At 43.7% G+C, this 18,657-nt stretch overlaps 1 protein-coding gene across 1 annotated transcript in view; it reads right to left on the bottom strand.

Moving 5' to 3' along the window:
* Positions 1 to 15,547, bottom strand: part of GAB2 (GRB2 associated binding protein 2) — a 190,909-nt gene extending 175,362 nt beyond the window's left edge. Inside the window, exon 1 of the mRNA XM_042959537.1 lies at positions 15,341 to 15,547. Coding sequence (XP_042815471.1) covers positions 15,341 to 15,415 — 75 coding nt within the window. The 5' untranslated portion in view covers positions 15,416 to 15,547. The remainder of the gene's footprint in view (positions 1 to 15,340) is intronic.
* Positions 15,548 to 18,657: the final 3,110 nt, after the last annotated feature.

Raw genomic sequence — 18,657 nt, 5'->3', positions numbered from 1 at the left:
AAGTGGCACGAGGTAGGTGACATCTTAGGTAGGCCTTTCCAAATTAAGATCAGAAGGCTGCCTGGGGGCGGAATCTATGGAATCAGAGCTAAACAGGTCTAGGAAGGGAATGGCTAAGTAAGAGAAGTCTGGTCAGGTCTGGTCAATCTTTTCCCTCCCTACTGTGGGAAATTCCCTGTTCGGGTCATTCCAAGTTCCCTTTTTACCACACCCAAAGCCACTCACAGTCGTCCTTCCCAATTATAGCAACCATTTATGTCAGAAGGTACCTATCATTTGAAGATGCAACTCTTTATAAAATATGAGTCCATAATATGTGAAAATGCATTCAAATTGGTAGCAAAGAAATCAAAGTTAGAAGAAGGAACTACTGTTTTACCTGTCAAATTGTGAAGTATTTTCAAAAATTTACCATGTGTATCAGAGGAGAATCAGGGAAACTAAAACTTTCTCCTTTCTGAGAGGCAGTCTGATACAATGTATCAAAAACTTGTAAATAACTGCACTCTTTGAATTAGAAATTCCATTTATAGGAATTATCTTAAGAATACAAGTCTTTGCTACAAAGATCATCACAGCATTATTTAGAATAGCAAAAAATAATAAACTACCTAAATGCCAAACGTTAGCGTCAAATAAATTTGGTGCTGCATTAAGTGTAACAGTTACCATTTACAGAGTGCTCACCATGTGCCTGGCATTATCATATTTAATACCACAGCAATCTATAAGGCAGTCATATAAGTGAATGTTGACTGAGGCTTTTCCCACTGCTCCCAAAAGTAGCAAAGAGAATGCACAGCTAAGATTAGAGAGGAGGTAAATTTCCCACAAGGTAAAGACAGCAGTCTATAACTGGGGCTGGACTATTTCAAGAACTTGGTAAGAAGCTATAGTATGACACCTGCTAATAAAACCATCACCTGTGCCTCTGCACTGCCCTCTCTCCCCTCCACAGTACACAAAGGAAGAGTAGAGAGGAGGAGGGGAAACCATGCCCTAGCAGGTAGTGCTGTGTTTTGGGGTGGTACTCTCTCTATGGAGGGTTCTTCTAAGAGAATCCATTACACAGATTAGAGGTGCCGAAAAAAAAAAAGGCTTGGGGCAAGAATTTTTAAAAATTGTAATGCCTAGTGATTATCTGCTCAGGCAGTTAACTTACAGATCTGCCCTGTGCCATTCTGGACAGGGAAAGAGGAAATGGAGTGAGAAGGGGCACCAATGCTATTCCCCCACTGTTTGGCATGGATGTGAGTCCCCTGGGTCAAGCAGTCCCATGGAGATTGTTGGCCTTGAGTTCTCTTATCAAATCCCCACCCAAGAGGTCTGTCAAATGAGCAAGTGGGGCCCAGCTGTGGGGTACAATAAAGGGAGGGACTGGCCTGACAGAGGCTGAAAGAACTTAACACCAGTTTCTTCTCCAGGTCTAGAGAACCTACCCTCTCAAGAACTCATAAGTGTAGAGAGCACACACACAGGCAGTGCTGGTCAGGTAACAGTAAATGCCATCAAGGAGGACCCAACAACTGCCATTTAAGGGGTGCCTGGGTGGCTGAGGTGGTTAAGCACCCAACTCCTGATTTTGGCTCAGGTCATGATCTCATGGTACATGGGTTTGAGCCCTGAGTTGGGGCTGACACACATAACCTGCTTGGGATTCTGTCTCTGCCCCTCCCCTGCTCACTCTCTCTCTCTCTAAATAAACTTAAAAAAGAGAGAGAGAGAGAGACACTTACCCCTGTCCCTTTCCCTCTTGCCCATCCCTACACACCAGAACTGGAGCCTAGAAGAGGCAGAGCCCAGAACAGGCAGAGCAGAAGTATCCCAGACCATCCCTCCCCCATCCCTATACTCTCCAAAGGGAGGAACGGAGAAGAGGAGTATAAAAATAAACAGTATCTACCTTCTTCCACTTCATATCTTCAGAACCACAAGTCTGGGCAGTAATAGGAGTAGGAAAAGCTTTCGATTGGCTATACTGAAATTTTAAAATGGTAGACTTTCAATAACCCAGAGTGACCAGAAGGCTGTGGCCTCTGCCAAAGGTATCAAGTGATCCGTCCCGTAGAGAAGATCTTGATAAAGCACGATTGGGAGTTCTGACTGGACAAAGATAAGCATTCATGTTTACACCCCTCTGAATTAAAAGTATTCAATTAACTGGTTAAAGTTACCATTATCTCCACTTCACAAATTAGGGAATCAGAGCTCCGAAACAAAGAAATTTGCTCAAGACTGCAAAGCATGTGGGAGGCTCAATTTGGCTTCTAACCCAGGACTAATCCCAGAGGACACGCCTTTTACAGCACACCAGGATTTTTCAATATAGGGCCCAGCGGCATATTACCAGGGATGTGCAAATCCATTTCAAACAGTTTTCAAGATTTCACCTTAAGGGTGGTCTTAAAATATATAAACATAATCTAGATCATTTGAATGATCATCTTACCAGAGAATGCTGCTATTTGATTAGCAGCATTTGCATTCATAATCCTATTAATATCAAGTATTATGCTTTTTAATTTTCATACACTAATGACTAATGAGAAAAGACAGAGGTGATGGTATATAAATGTGGTCATACCAATTAAAAGCCAAACGGTTTCCTAAACAGACCAAAGTTTCACTGTAGTTCAAACACAGAAATGAGATGAGAGAGAAGAATGGGGCACAGAACAGACAGGCTCCAGAGGAGGAAGGGCCATATTCACATCTCAAGGAGCAATTTAATTTCAGCAAAATACCCACTATTGTTAATGTGAAGCATATTGGTTCTGAAGCTTTGTTAATCTACTTTGGTTTTGTAATTGTAGAAGAGCTAGTAAGTGTACATTCGTATCTCAGTTTTTGTTTATAGACACTTTCGTGACATAATAATAAAGATCATTTAATTCAACACCAAAAATCTGTAAAGATGTTTAAAGTGTCTTTATACCCCACACACTTGAGAAGTGTTGGGTTATGTTACTTTGCTGAAGCAGCCATTAAAAGCCATGCCTTAGAAGACTATTTTGTAACACAGGGAAATATTTTCAGTGTATTAACTTGCAGCACACAAGAGGTGATACGGTCTTACTCTTCGTAAATGTACAAAGCACATACAAATATAGAAAAAAACAGACTGGGAAACACTAAAAAAAATGTTTACACCATCGTAGGGGTATTACAGGCGCTCCTTATTCATATTGCTATTTGTTTTTTGTAATCCTGTGTTTGCAGTAAGTTGACTATGAGTGAAATTTAAGTATTACAAAAAAATAAATTTTTAATAGCCTATCCTATGAAAGTTCCCAAAACTTGTTGCTAAAAAAATTGCACCTTCAATCCACTTCAGCTCAAGCTCTTTTGTCTCCAAAGAAACATAACCAATCCTAAAGTAATATTTATTCAAAACCTAAAAGTACAGAAAGTACTAGTCAACCAGTAACTCATTATTTTTTTAAGTAGGCTCCACACCCAACATGGGGCTTGAACTCACAACCCTAAGATCAGGGGTCGCATGCTCTATCCACCACAACCAGTAACTTATTGTGCTTTAGGTACCAGGGCTACAAGGGTGAACTAAGAATGGGGTGCTCTCCAGAAGCTAAACCTACAGTCACTGGTACTAGGGCATAAATAACAACACAAGAGCCAGGAAGAGGCTGGCTTCTGATGGGGAGGGCAGGATCAAAGGCGGCCACAAGGTGACACGTGAAATGAGTCCTAAGAATGTATCAGGAAATAAGCATAGAAATGTGAAATGGCAGATTACCCAGCAAGTAAAATACAAACATAGGTCCTGTGAAACTGAACTCACTGACCACACGAGAGCCATCTCTCCTCGGCTCCTGCAGCACTTGTCTTTGCCATTTGTACTGCCTGACATACTAATTCAGGCATGTTCCCCAGCAAGATTATAAACAAGGAGGAGAATACTATGTACTTTGTACACTCTTACCATGTTATTGACAGTAATTTCTGCAAGACTCAAAAAAATTTTTTTTAATGTTTATTCATTTTTTGAGAGAGACAGAGAGACAGAGAGAGAGAGAGAGAGAGCACGAGCATGAGCAGAGGAGGGTCAGAGAGGAAGACACAGAATCTGAAGCAGGCTCCAGGCTCTGAGCTGTCAGCAAGCACAGAGCACGACACAGGGCTCAAACTCACAAATTGCAAGATCATTACCTGAGCCCAAGTCAGATGCTTAACTGACTGAGCCAGCCAGGCATCCCTGCAAGATTTCTAAAGGGCATTAAACTCAACACATTGTAGCCTCTGCTGGTATCCAAAGTATACAGTATACACACCTATCCATTTTTTTTTCCTCTAGAAAACTGTATCAAAAGATCAAAGCAACAGACTCATTCCTATAATCCTCCCAAGGATATCAGCCTGTCTACTATATATAAAACTTAACACTTTTCCTTGCTTTTGCAAGCCAGCAGAGCTCCAACCAGAACATTCTTCCAAAGCAGGCTAAGGAAAGACACACTGATAGCCAGTCCAAGAAAATCTTCCAAGTGAGTTGCAGTGATAGTGTATGATACCCAAATGCGGTGGCTCATCAGCTGCGATGAAATTCTCAGAAATTCCACCTCTATAACAGGTCTGTACAGCATATAACAGTGAATTAACTGGAAGTAACACAGATGTATAACCAGAGGACATGTGTATATAAGATATGGTACATTCACTTGCATATTTTTTTAAGACTTATTATGTACGTGCCCAGGATTTGCTTTAAAATATCCCAGTAAAGAAAGAGTAAAAGGGATAGATAAAACAAATATGATAAAATCTTGATAGTATTTCAAACTATGAATTGGTGGTCACGAGACCATTTTCTTTATTTTTGTGTACGACTGAAATTTTTCATGACTAAAAATGGGAAAAATACTATGTAGAAGTGAAAATATTCACAGTGGTAGCTTGTGGGGGCAGGGGAAGCAGAATACAAGTGACACTTCATGTTGCTTACAACCATGTAAAATTATATGTATGACCAACCCAGCAAGCAGTAAGAGCCCCTTAATGCCCGTGTGAGTTTCTGGATAACATTTTTACTGAAAGAAAAGGATTCTTTGAGGAACTGGCTAATCTCAGGTCTGGATCAGGCAATGTACAAAACAAACCTGAAACATCTTGTCACACCAGATAACAAACCATCGAATACTAGTAAGATCATGTCAAAGGGACTGAGAAGCCAACCTAAATATCTTCAGTCACTGGCTAAAGATTGTACAACATGCACATCAATAAGAATAACCAAGAGGGGTGCCTGGCTCAGTTGGTGGAGTACAAAACTCTTGATTCAGGGTTGTGAGTTCCAGCCCCAAGTTGGGTACAAAGGTTACTTAAAAGTAAAATCTTTTAAAATGTAAAACAACTAGAAAAGATTCAAACACATCAAACGTATCTAAATACGTGAGCTCATAATGATACTAAAAATACCCTAATTAACTGCTTTGAAGGGTACTATGGAACTCGCTCTCTTATTTTTCACAACTGGCCAATGAACAAAAAGAAACAAGTTTAAAGCTGAGGGGCAGGGGAGGTAGCTGTTAAGAATAAATGACGGCAACTTTGCTTTCCTTGTAGCTAGTACTGGACAAGGCTTCATCTAGCTCTAAGTGGGAAGCTTATATCATCAGGTAGTGTGCTCGTAATCTAGCAAAAGGAGACTGATACAAGCCTGATGTGAGAATGCGGGGTTATGAAACAACACCATAAAAACAAGCCAAGAAGAGGGCTCACTTCAGGGGTTCCTGGAGGGTAAGGAGACACCTGAGCTTAAAGGGTTTACCACTTACTGGGAAGTTTTTCCAACATTTTTGAAGTCGGGCTCCAGAATCTCACACATTGATCTTACATCCCCTAGCACACACTCGTTCCCCGGGGACTGGTCCAAGTGACAGCTTCAGGCAAATAAAATAACCATGTGGTTCTTCTGCTTCCCTTCTCTGAGATCAGGAGAGCCGTGAGATGTTCCTTTCAGGAAAGGATTAACTCCCTAGAGTTGACAGAATATCTAGCTTGGGGGTTCCACTTACATTCTGATATTATATAAAATTCAGGTCTGGCCCAAATTTGAAAAGGACGTGAAGACCCTCATGTTCACGTTCGGAGTTCCTATGAGAGGGTTAACAATTGCAAATCGACACCAGCCCCTCCTGCCACATCCTCCATTATTCAATACCTACTCTGGGCTAGACACTGTACTAAGATTGTTTTCACTTGTTATCCTAATAAATTCTCAGACCCTGTGAAGAAACAGTACACCAGATTCATAGACAAGGATATAGGCTCAGAGAATCAAGTCATTTGCTTAGGGACCCAAAGGCCCTTGAAATACAAAGAGATCTTCTGAATACAAACAATGTCAACACACGACTGACATTTCCCATTGAAGGAGTGGCTATCTGAGAGGCAGAGACTCACTGAGTTAGAGTGATGTGCTTTATTAATAAATGTCATTTTTTCACCCAAGGTCTTTCACGGACTATCCCCACAGCTATTTACTATTCAAACCACTGATTTCCACTAAAGACTCCACTGTGGATGGAATTTCACTGCCTCCCCCCCACCCCATGTGCACTGCCCCTTTCCCATTTTAACCGCTATGTTCCTTCTTAGGCCCCGATGTTTCTTTTTCTTTCTTTCTTTTTTTTTTTTTTTTTTCCAATATATGAAGTTTATTGTCAAATTGGTTTCCATACAACACCCAGTGCTCATCCCTAGGCCCCGATGTTTCGAGTCTGACTCACATCCACAACTCCTACTCCAGGAAGCCCTGCCATCTTTTTCCATGCCCAGAGCTCTTGCCTTCATGAACATCCTTGCTACCTGGACCATATATCTCTATACAAGGGCATTGCTCTGTTTCACATGTACACTTCTGGTCTCTCTAGACTGCTGGTTCCTTGAAGCCAGTGTCGAGAATTGATTTATTCCTTTGGGAAGACAGAGGACACAAAACATACTCTATAAATGCTTGTCAACATTAACTGGATGAAGGCAATAGCCTGCTCGGGAACCTTTATTTCTCAGCATTTCCTACAAGCTTGAGGTTACCATATTCCATTATTCCCTTCCTGCTTGAGAAAGGCCAATGAGCAATAGAAAGCAACACAAAGTTGTTTCATTAAGCAAAGCAGCAGGCATGCATTCGTGCATTCCTGCTTTGTACAATTTTACTGCCTCTGGTCCTCAGATATCCCTGAAAGGACATTCCATACGCATTCAGGGCTATAGGGATTCTATCCTGTCTTTTCCCTGGGATGAGAAGTATTAGCTGGGCCACGTACTAACCCTTCACTAATGAGTTGTGTTCTTTTGAAATTGTGCTAAAATGCACGTATCATAACGTTTATCTTAACTATTTTTAAGTGTACACGGTTCACTGGCATGAAGTAGTCACACTGTTGTGCTATCATCATCAGCACACATCCCCCAGAACTGCTTTCATCTTACAAAACTGAAACTCTGTACTCATCAAACAATAGCTCCCCATTCTCCTCTCCCTGAAACCACCATTCCACCTTCCCTGTCTATGAATCTGACTCCTTGGTGCTTCATATAAGCGGAATCATATAGCTTGTGTCCTTTCAAGATTGGTTTATTTTACTTAACATAACGTCACTAAGATTTATCCATGTTGTAGAATGTTCATGTGTCAGAACTTCCTTCCTTTTGAGCTGAATCATATTCCATGGTATATATTTATATAAAATACATTTTATTTATTCCTTCATCTGTTGATAGGCATGTGGTTGATTCCAAATGAGGAACTGTGATCCAATGCTAGTAACAAGAAGCTCAGAGACTGGCCTGGGTTAGAGCAGTCTCTTTGATGTTAAACACTATCACAGAATCAATCCAGTGATTAGGACCACAGAACAGAAAGCCGCTAAAGGAATGTCCACCTGGTTATCTGTCCCAGGAATGCGGACCAGACAGAAATTTTATTTAAACACTCAAAGAGTCTGTTGTAATAAAGCTCTGGCTTCTTAGGATAGACAAATCTTAGATTTGCTTATTTCTGAAGACCTCCTGTTCCCTTGTTGTTGTTGTTCTCCTTCTCCTTCTTCTTTTTATCTTTGCTTGACTGAGGCCTAATTGACATGTGTAAGTTTAAGGGGTATAACATTGGCTCGACACACTTGTATATCGCACTAGGACATACCACCACAGCATGAGCGAACACCTCTATCACATCACACAATTACCATTTCTTTTTTCTGATGGGAACATTTAACATCCACTCTCTTAGCAACTTTTGAGTATACGGCATGGTATTTTAAGTACAATCACAAGGCTGTGCATTACATCTTCAGAACTTAATTTTTTTTTAAATTTTTTTTTATGTTTATCTATTTTTGAGAGAGAGAGACAGAGACAGAGTGTGAGCAGGGGAGGGGCGGAGAGAGAGGGAGACACAGAATCGGAAGCAGGCTCCAGGCTCCGAGCTGTCAGTGCGAAGCCCGACGCAGGGCTCGAGCTCACAGACTGTGAGGTCATGACCTGAGCTGAAGTCGGACGCTTAACCGACTGAGCCACCCAGGCGCCCCATAACTTAATTCACTTTTAATTGGAAGTTTGTACCCTTTGACTAATATCTCTTCACTTCCCCCATGCTCTTAATCTCCAGTAACCACCATTCTACTATTTCTATGAGCTCAGCTGTTTTAGATTCCACATATAAGTGAAATCATACAGTATTTCTCTGACTTATTTCACTTAGCATAATGCCCTCAAGGTCCATCCATGTTGTTGCAAATGGCAGGATTTCCTTCCTTCTCATGGATGCATAATATTCTTGTGTGTGTGTGTACATACACGCACACACGACACACACATCTTCTTTATCTATTTATCCACTGAAGGATGCTTAGGTTGTTTCCATATCTTTGCTATTGTGAATAATGCTATAATGAACATGGAGTGCAGATGTCTCTTTAACATCCTGTTTTCATTTCCTTTGGATATATACCCAGAAATGGCATTGTTGGATCATACGATACTTCTATTTTTAATTTTTTGAGGAGGTTCCATACTGTTTTCTTTTTAATTATAGTCATTCTGACAGGTGTGAGGTGATATCTCATTGTGGTTTTCATTTGCATTTCCCCGATGATTAACAATGCTGAGCACCTTTTCATGTACCAGTTGGTTATTTATACCTCTCCCTTGTTCTCCAACCCACAGGTTCTTTCTTGTCTACCTCTTCAGCCTCATAGGCCACTATCTGCATCACCCTGTAGATGGTCCAGCAACACCAAACTCTCTTTAGTGTCCCTGCACACACTCTGCAGTTCTTTGCCACTGGCCGCCACTGTCTGTGGTCTCAGTGTCTGGAAGACTTTCTTCTTTTGGCTTACTTCTAGTCATGGCCACCTCTCCAGGAAGCCTTTTCTTCCTATTCTGCATAGTCCCAGAACTTGAATGCTTGGCATATAATGGCTGCTTGATAAATTATTAAACTAATATATTTGTCACACTCACATTCCGTGTTGAAAAGACAAATTTAAAGAAAATTTTAAGACTAATGGGATTACAGGTAATTTTTATTTGTATTTTAGTATTATTCAAATTTTCTAATGATAGGCTGACTTTTCAAATTTACCTTAAAAAAAAAATTAAGATTAACCTGATCAGGAATAAATGGAGAAATCAGTCTACCAGATTTTAAGACTTCTCATATAGCTATAGTTATCAAGACTATGTGGTATTGGCAGTAGAACTATGGAGCAGAATAGAAAATAGACCCACACAAATATGCCCAAGTGATTTACGACCAAGATGCAAAAGCAACTCAATAAAGGAAGCATGACCTTGTCAACAAAAGGTGCAGGGGCAACTGAGCGTCCATTGCCAAAAACACACAACAACACCAAAAAAATCTCAAAGTTTCAAATCTCATACAAAACTAACTAAAAAACAGATCATGGACTTAAAACTAAAAAATGTTTAGGGAAAAGAAAAGCTCTGCAGCTTTAGCTCAGCAAAGAGTTCTTAGACTTGACCAAAAAAAAAGTACAACTCATAGAAGGAAAAATTGATAAACTGGATCTCATCCAAACTAAAAACTTTAGCTCTCCTAAAGCCCGGTGAAGTGGGTGAAAAGACGAGTTATAGACTGGGAGGAAATATTTGCAAGCCACGTTATTTGACAAGGACTAGTATCTTGAGCATATAAAGTACTCTCAAAACTCAACCATAAGAAAAATAACACTCCAGGGGCACCTGGCTGGTTCAATCGGAGGAGCATGCAACTCTTGACCTCCAGGTCCTGAGTTCAAGCCCCACATGGGGAATAGAGATTACTTAAATAAAAACTTAAAAAAGCAAACAAACAAAAAACCAAAAACCAAACAATTCTTACAGAAAACGGACAAAAGACTTAAAGGAAGACATTTGACCAAAGAGGACATACAGATGATAAATAATCATCTGAAAAGATGTTCAATATCATCTACCATAAGAAAGTGTAAATTAAAACCAGTAAGTGAACAGTTTGAGAAAAGAATTATGGTACATGTATACCATGGAATACTATCGGGCGTTAAAAAGAATGAACTAGTGATACATACAGCCACTTGGATGAATCTCCAGAGAATTATGCTGAGTGAAAAAAGCCAATCCCTCAAAGTTACAAACTTACAAATTCATTTATATAAGACTCTTGAAATAATAAAATATAAAAATGGAGAACAGATTAGTGGTTGTCACAGGCTAAGGATGTGGTGGGAATGCCTTGGTAGTGGATGGGACTATAAAAGGGCAACATGAGGGATCACGTGGTGACGGAAATGTCCTGTATCTTGAGTCTATCATTATCAATATCCTGATGGTGATACTGCACTATAGTTTTGCTAAATGTTACCATTAGGAGAAAGTGAGTAAAGAGTACACATATCTCTTTTTACTATCTTTACAAATAGATGTGTACCTATGATTACCTCAGAGTAAAAGTTTAATTAACAACAACAACAACAACAACAACAACAAAAGCTTAGGCTTTGGGACAAAGCCAGGTGATGTTGGACAAGTCACATTCCTTCCTCATAGGGCTAAAATGATTAAATTAAAAGATCAATGGTCTAAGCACAGTGCTTGCCACAAAGTAAGCCATCAACAGACAGCTATTAAAATGACAATATTCAGAGTCATGGCAGTGGGGAGGGAGAAGTGTAGAGAAAACTATATTAAGATGATAGCACTAGTGGATTTGGTGAACGATTAGATGTGGAATAGTGGGTGACAGGGAGTCAAGGCTGATTCCGGTTTCACATTTGAGCAAGTGGGTGGTCAGTGGCACCATTTATTGAGCAGATATGGGATGAAGAATGAGAGTGTAGTTTTGGGTGTGGTGAGTTTGTGATGACTGGGAGACATTCTAGTAGAGATGTCCAGTTAACAACCGTATATGCAGGTCTGGAGTTGAGAACACAACTCTGGGATGGAAATTTAACTTGATAACAACCAGCATGCAATGATAACTGAAGCCAGGAGGATGGACAAGATATCTGAGAAGGAGAAAAGAACCTAGACCATAGCCACTGTGACCATAAATGAGCTTCAAACTTTAAGGATTGGGTAACAAGGGTCAATTTAGCAAAAGAGACATATAGTAGCCAAAAAAACAAAACAAAACAAAAAAACACACACAAGGAAGAAAAGTCAGGCATTTATCATATCACTTAAGAATAAGGTGCTTCAAGAAAGAGTGAGTGGTCTACTGTGACTAAGCAGTGAAGAAATTAAAATGAGAAGTGAAAAAACAGACCTCTGAATTCTGTGACCTGGGTATCACTGGCACCTTTCAGAGAACAGCTTTTGTGAAATGACAAAGTAGGTTTCAGACTGGAACCAACTGACAAGAAGGGAGGAGAAATGGAAACAGTATAAACAACCATGAAGAAGCTTAGCTCTAAAGAAAAGCAGAAAGCACAGTGAGAAGGAAAGGATGTGATACTGAGGGAGGATTTTGTTAAAAGGAAGTGTGTTTACATGTTAATGGAAAGAAATAGGTAGAGAGGGGAAGACACAGAATATCCATAACAGAAAGGGTAATAACGACTTGAACAGATAGGACGGGATATGATCCAAAGCACAGGTAGCAGGATTGCTCAGTTAGAAGGGGCACCTCATCTACTCTAAGAAGTAGGGAAAAGGAAAGGAATCATGCAGATGCAGGTAAATTTGGAAATCTGGTTGCAGTATGTGCAGACAGCTACCCTCTGATAGCTTCAATGTTCTTGGTGGAGAAGGCAAGGTCATCTGCTAAGACTGACAGGATGGCTTAATTTTTATTCCGAGCATCAAATCCAGAGATACAGATATTTAATAAGCAAGTTGACTTAATAAAATAATTAGTTTCCTCAAAGCAGTTGTTCATTAGAATCACTACACAATTTTCTCCAAATTAGCCACTAGAGGGCAGTGCGGCTGTCCATAGTTTCTCTCTTTTACCCCAGTGAAATCAATAGAAAATTACAGAGCAGTGTAGGTCATAAAATGTTTTTCCTCAAGAAAATCTGGCTTCCACCTTATATATGTGTGTGCATGTATATGCACACACACTCATACACATGCACACTACAGCATGATGGGAGGGCTGTTCCTCCCGCTAGCCTCCCACTGCAACCATATGATGATGGTCCAGAGGCAATACTCACCATTTTCCAGAGGTCACTTTTTGTAATTCCCCCAAAGTGCACAGAAATACTGAATAGATCTTTACATCTTCTTATGATTAATAAATTAGAAAAGGCTGACAAAAACATCCCTAAACCTAATCTCTGCTAACATTTGCTATAGCTTCAAGTTGTTTTTTCCTCCCTCAACCTACCACCTCCTCAAATTAGAGAGAGGTTTTTAAAAATTCATTGTAAATAGTTGCAATCTATTTCATGAACTTCTTTTCCCTTGATCTCAGATATGTGATATATTCTTAAAATGGAGACTTAACAATCCATGATACCACATGGCTATTGTATATACCAGAATAAGCAGCTATTTTAGGGTGTGTGTTTAGTAATGAGGCTGGGAAATAACTTGTTTCCTAGTTTGATTCTAATGAATTTGGGTCTCTAATGAACACAGGGAACTGGCAAAGTTTTAACTTGAAGCAAGGTGCAGAAATTCTCAACGCCCAAAAAGAAAAGATGTAAAGGCAGACTCTAACCCCAAGAGCTTGGGGTTAGACAACTCAGCCCAGTTTCAGCTAAGAGAACTGAGCTCGCACTCAGTTCCAGTCATATCAGTGGAACACATTACACCTAAGCCCAAGAGAAGTTGTTAGTAGTTTGATCAGATGTCCATGGGCTGGAGCTGCAAGGAAGTGGGAAAGCGGGTGAGGTCATCATAGGACTGTAGGATGTCAAGTACTTCAAATGGGTGAAAAAGTTGCTTGACCCCAAAGCCTCCAAACTTGTTTTTGAACTAAAGTTGCTTGGGAACAAAAATACCAAAGAAATGGGTCGTAAAGAGAGTCTGGGTGATAGAGTTGAAGTAGTCATCAAATAGAGATATGGTATCAAACTGTTTGCAAACTGTATCAAAAGCAAAGTTTCAAGGATCTTTAGGGTAGTGCTCTAATTTCGAAAATTAAGAGTCACATTTGTCACTGGATACTCTATTCCGCTAGCTGGTATGTTATTACACTTCGACCGATACCTTTCTTAAGCTCTTTGGGGCCAAAAACTTTTTTTGTTTTGTTTTTTATAATTATAAAAACATCCATAGCAAATTACTCATCCTTAACCTAATATAAAAATTCACCTTTCCTAATGAGCTGATACAACTCTGAAAAGGGGGAACGTTTCTTTCTTAGCAGTGATAATGCTTTGGCTCCTTGGACATCCCTGAAAAACGAACGTAAGAACGGAGATGAACCCTCCATTGCCTCATCTTTACTGTATTTTAAATCTAGGTCCACTTTGAAAAGTCACTGTTAGAGTCTTCCCAGCAAGTGATTTAAATAAGAGCCTGCTTTCATTTACATACACACACACTTGCACTCCCCAACAACATTTCCTTTGAAAAACAGAATGTCACTTCCTCAATCCAGAGGCCAGAAGTCCCTCAGTTCTGATCTGGGGAGCCAAGACAGGAAACTGCTAAGCTTCTGCCTCTCCCCCCATGGACAGCCACTGGTGCAGCTGACAGAGGGCAGGGTCTGTTCGGAGTTCCCTTGATGCACTGCAGCTGGAAGGCAACAGCTCACTTTCATGCTGTGGGAATGATCCCAGAGAGGCCAGTACCAGGAGTCAGTTTAACAAGGGCATTTCAAAGGAAGTGAAAACGGAACAGAAGAGAGACCTTGACACCTTATACCGACCTTACTTCCATTTCCAAACGCCTGCAAACGGCCCAGAGTTGATTGTAATTACTACCATCGTGTACTTTGACCCCACCAGGCAAGGCACTGGAATGGGGGGGGGGGGAGGGACGAGAGGGGCGGTTAGCCAGACCTCTTCACCAGTCGGCACCAGACTGTATCCCACCTTCCCCTCGCTCGATGTTGCCAGTTTCTCACTTGGAAGGGAGAAGCTGTCCCAGCGATTTCGGTAAACACCGTCGGTCAGCACCACCTGGCAACTGAGAACCTTGATTTCTCCCGACCCCAGACACCAAGGACGACACAAAATCCCGGCCAGTTATACCAGACCAAACTGCAATGTCACCATCGTGGGGTGGGGTGGGGGGATGTCTGTGAGAGACATACGGAATGAAGGGGGACAAACAAATGAGTCACTTAATACAAGAGCTGCACATGCCGCTGACGCTGCCCGTGATGCAGAGGCTGTGGACTGGAAGGAAGCAGGCGGTCACCGGGAGGGGCGGGCAGAGAAAGGGAAGGGGGAAAGGGTGTGAGGAGCCTCGCCCTTTGTGGGGGCCGGACCCAGCCGCCCCGCAGCCTGCGCCCCCCTTTCCCGCCCACTCCCGCAGCCCTGCAGGCTGAAGCCGCTCGGGGTTACTATGGTCCCCCAGCCCCGGGAATCAACTCTCTCGGTCTCCAAAACAATCAATACAAACTTCGATACCGTATTTAGTTTACAGGGAAGCTGGCTGGGGAGGCGCTGCCGCCGCGCCCGCCCGGAGAAGAAGGAGCCGCAGCCTCAACCTGCCCGCCCGCCCGCTCCGCCCCTCGGCCGCGCACCTGTGACAGGTGTGCAGGTGCCCCACACAGCCCCGAGTCGCGGGGCGCGCGGGCCGCTCCTCGCCCCCCGGGGCCCCCAGGGCCCGCCCTCTCCGTCGGCGACGCCCCTCCCGGAGCCCCCAGCCCCTGGGCAGGCCGCGGGGCGCCCTCCACCCGCGCCCTCGGCGGCCGCACCCGCTCGTCGCCCGCACTCACATAGCGCCTCAACTTCTTCTCGGGAGGCGATTTCCTCAGCCAGCCGGTGCACACCACGTCGCCGCCGCCGCTCATGCTGCCGGCCGCCTGGAGCCCGCCGCGGGGTCGGGCTGACAAGGGCGCGGACGCGGGCCGCTGGGTCAGCCGGCCGGCGGTGCGCAGCTCACGGGGGAGGGGAGGGGCCGGGGCGGCCAGCGGCCGCGGGGCGAGGACGAGGCGGCGCGGCGCGGGCCCGGCTGCCTCGCGCGCTCCCGCTCTCCCCGCGCGCGCCCGCGCGCACTCCCAGCCGGGCCGCGGTGGGGGCGCCACAGCAGGAAAAAGGGCGGCGCGCGCTCGCCACGCCCACAGCCCGCCGCGCCCCCCGGCGGGCCGCCTTCAAAGACGCAAACACCGCCTTGCCTCTAGGGACCCGGGAAGCCCGAGGTTTGAGCAGACGCCGAGGCCGGCGGCCGGCCGCCAGCCGCGCCCCCGGGTCTTGCTTTCCGCCCTCAAGCTTCAACAGCAATCCGGGGATGCGGCCGCGCCCCTGGTGGGAACGGGGGTGGGGTGAAGGGAAGGGTCTGCGCGCCCTCGATCGAGAATCGATTTTTCACAGAGGGTCGTCAGGAAGGGACCCGAGGGCTGCTCGCGTTTCCTATGCACTCTGAGTTTCAGGTTTCAGTGGGTCAGGTTCTGGCTGAAATAAGTGATCCGCTTCCCAGCAAGAGTTTCATTAACTCTCGCACCCCCTTGGCGGGAGAAGCAAAGATGAAAACAAATACGTGCTGGGCGCTTTTACATTCCTTGTTTGCTTACTTGTCTTCACAAATCTACAAATTGGGCGAGCGGTATTATTCCCATTTTACAGATAGCCTAAAGTGCCAAAGCCTGTACAATGGAGAGCCAAGTGGGTCGTAATCCATTTTATCCATAGAGAAGTGTGCTATGGGCAGATAAGTAGGAGACACAGCATCTCACACTCTCCACACCACGTTGGACTAAGGCTATTTTGTCCATTTTCCAGTTTCCGTGCAGTGAAGCTAGTTGTTTCAAGCTGTTGGACATCGTTCTGGTTTTATACCTGGGTTGGAGAAAGTTCACTCACTTTAATCAATTTGTAAAAGCAAATCCTTTACTATCTGCCAGCTTTTCTAAGCATCATGAGAGGTAGAAGTCAGCTCCCCTGCACCCCTCATTTCACTATCCTGCTGGATTGAATGTAGAGCCAGAACTATCAGGCTACAGCTGGGATCGGAGCTGCCTTAGCTTTCTGATTGAGCGATCCTTATGCCACATTTAAGGGCCGCCACTAGAATTATGGCCATTTTAACCTCTGGCTTTAGTACCTTGGAACCCTGAGACAAATATCAAAATACTCAAGCCTGCCAAATCGATCAGGAGGCGGCAACTCCCAACCAAAATAAAGCAATCTTTCTGACTTCATTCACATCTGAGTCATAGTGCCAAGTCTCAGGGATTGCAGTCTGAGAGATCTGCATGGATTGTCTGCAGCTGAAGGTATATGATGCAAGTCAGGCATACATATATGCCTCATCTTTCCCTAGAAGAGTAGTCTTCTGATACATATTCTTTGATAGGTGTATGATTCAAGACAGACTGGGAGCAGATTCAGCAATGGTTAGTTGGGCGTTGAGCTGCATTCTGCCAGAAGCTCTTAAATTGTTTTGCAAAAGACTCTTTTTTTCCCCATTATTTACAATTCCATGTGGAAAAAGAAAAGTTTGGTGTTTTGTGGGCAATGAAAGGAGGGGCCTTGAAATACAACAGTTACAGAGTACAGGTTTCCCCTCACCCCTGCAATCCAAGAGGGGTGTGTTCCCATGAAACCTTTTGGTAAGCTGAAATGGGGTAAAGTGAAGAAGCAATTACCATCACCAAAAGGTGAGAATTCTGTTGGTGAGCAAAACAAGCAGTAATGTAGGTCTTTCGTAAAAGTGAAGGGGCATAAAGCAAACTTGTGGATAGTCTGGGAAACCTGTATCAGCTTCAAGAAGTCTTCTCTGAACATCCCATTCCTTCCCCAAAGCCTACAGAAAGGGCCTCTTCTCGGTGCTTGGTGCCTCACCCCACCTTTCTCATTACTTAGCTGCCAGCACCCAGCTCAGGCTGCACACAGGAGGCTGGACTGTTGTCTCTGGCTGCACCCTGGTGTGCCTCCGTCTTCTGAGCCTGAGATGTGTGCCAGGCCTGGGGATAGCCCTTGAACAGAACGTTCCTGTCTGGGCCTTCACTAAGTCCTCTCCACTGCCTGCTGTTTTTTGTTGTTGTTAATGCCCTCTGGTTTGCGCTGGTGAGAAGTGAGAAGTGAATTAGGGGTGGTTTATTTACATGAAGATAGGCGCCATCTATTGGAACCAGTAGGGATGACAGCCCCCGCCCCCCACAGCCCCCAAACCTGTGAGGACACGCATCACTAGTCTATAATTTAGGCAATTTTGATTAAAGACCATGGGTATTTCCTGGGGGGAATTAATGACCGGCTGCAAAGAGTGCTTTGGGTCATTAATTCTATATTCTCATTAAGTCCTCAGGAAATGACCATCTCATGGTGAGAGCTTCTCTGGAGGAAGCATTGCAGAGATTAGAGAACTGCACACCTGGGAAGAAAGCATGGGCACAAGGGTTTGCTCCCGCCCCTCCCCCACCCAAGCCTGGGTTCTAAAGGGTGCACTCTGGCTTTGAGTGTCGTCAGCAACAGCCTGCATCCGTGCCTGTCTGCGAGTTGAGGGTTTGTGGCCAGCGGCAGGTGCATGGCTGATGGAACGGTCCCAGGAACGGGTTGGAAGGGCTGGAAGGAGAGCTGTCCTCAACTGCACACCAGGCTGGCATGATTAATACCACCCACGCCAAGCTTGACGTCAGTGATTGGACCGGGGGTGGGGATGGATGTTTGTGTCCTAGCCTAGCCTTTTCTCCCCTTCAATTTAGTTGACAGGTTAATTTCAGAGCTGAGTGCTGCTTGCTAAGGTCATTGTGGCCAGCTGAGCCACCTCAGCTGGTGACTTTCAGGACACTGGACTCTCATGAATGTTGAGGTGTGTGCCACTTTAACCCCGGATGCTTTGAGCTTACTTAGTTCCATCTAATTACTGTGAGCTACTCAAATCAATTTCTGGCATCTGGATGGGACAGAGATCTGAAAGTGGGCTTGGGGTGTGGCTGAAGACCTAATAGTGTGGTTTCCTCCCTGTCTGCAGCTGCTAAAAGTCTGAGAGTTACTTGACATTACACCCAGTGTTGGATATTCTGGAAATAAACTTTCTTATGGGAAAAGTTGGAGCAAGTCCCATTTCCCAATTTCTCTTTTGTGAAAAATT

Source organism: Panthera tigris, chromosome D1, assembly GCF_018350195.1.
Source record: "Panthera tigris isolate Pti1 chromosome D1, P.tigris_Pti1_mat1.1, whole genome shotgun sequence".
Lineage (NCBI taxonomy): Eukaryota > Metazoa > Chordata > Mammalia > Carnivora > Felidae > Panthera > Panthera tigris.
Note: the sequence above shows the minus strand (reverse complement) of the source record. Positions and strands in the feature narration are given on the sequence as shown.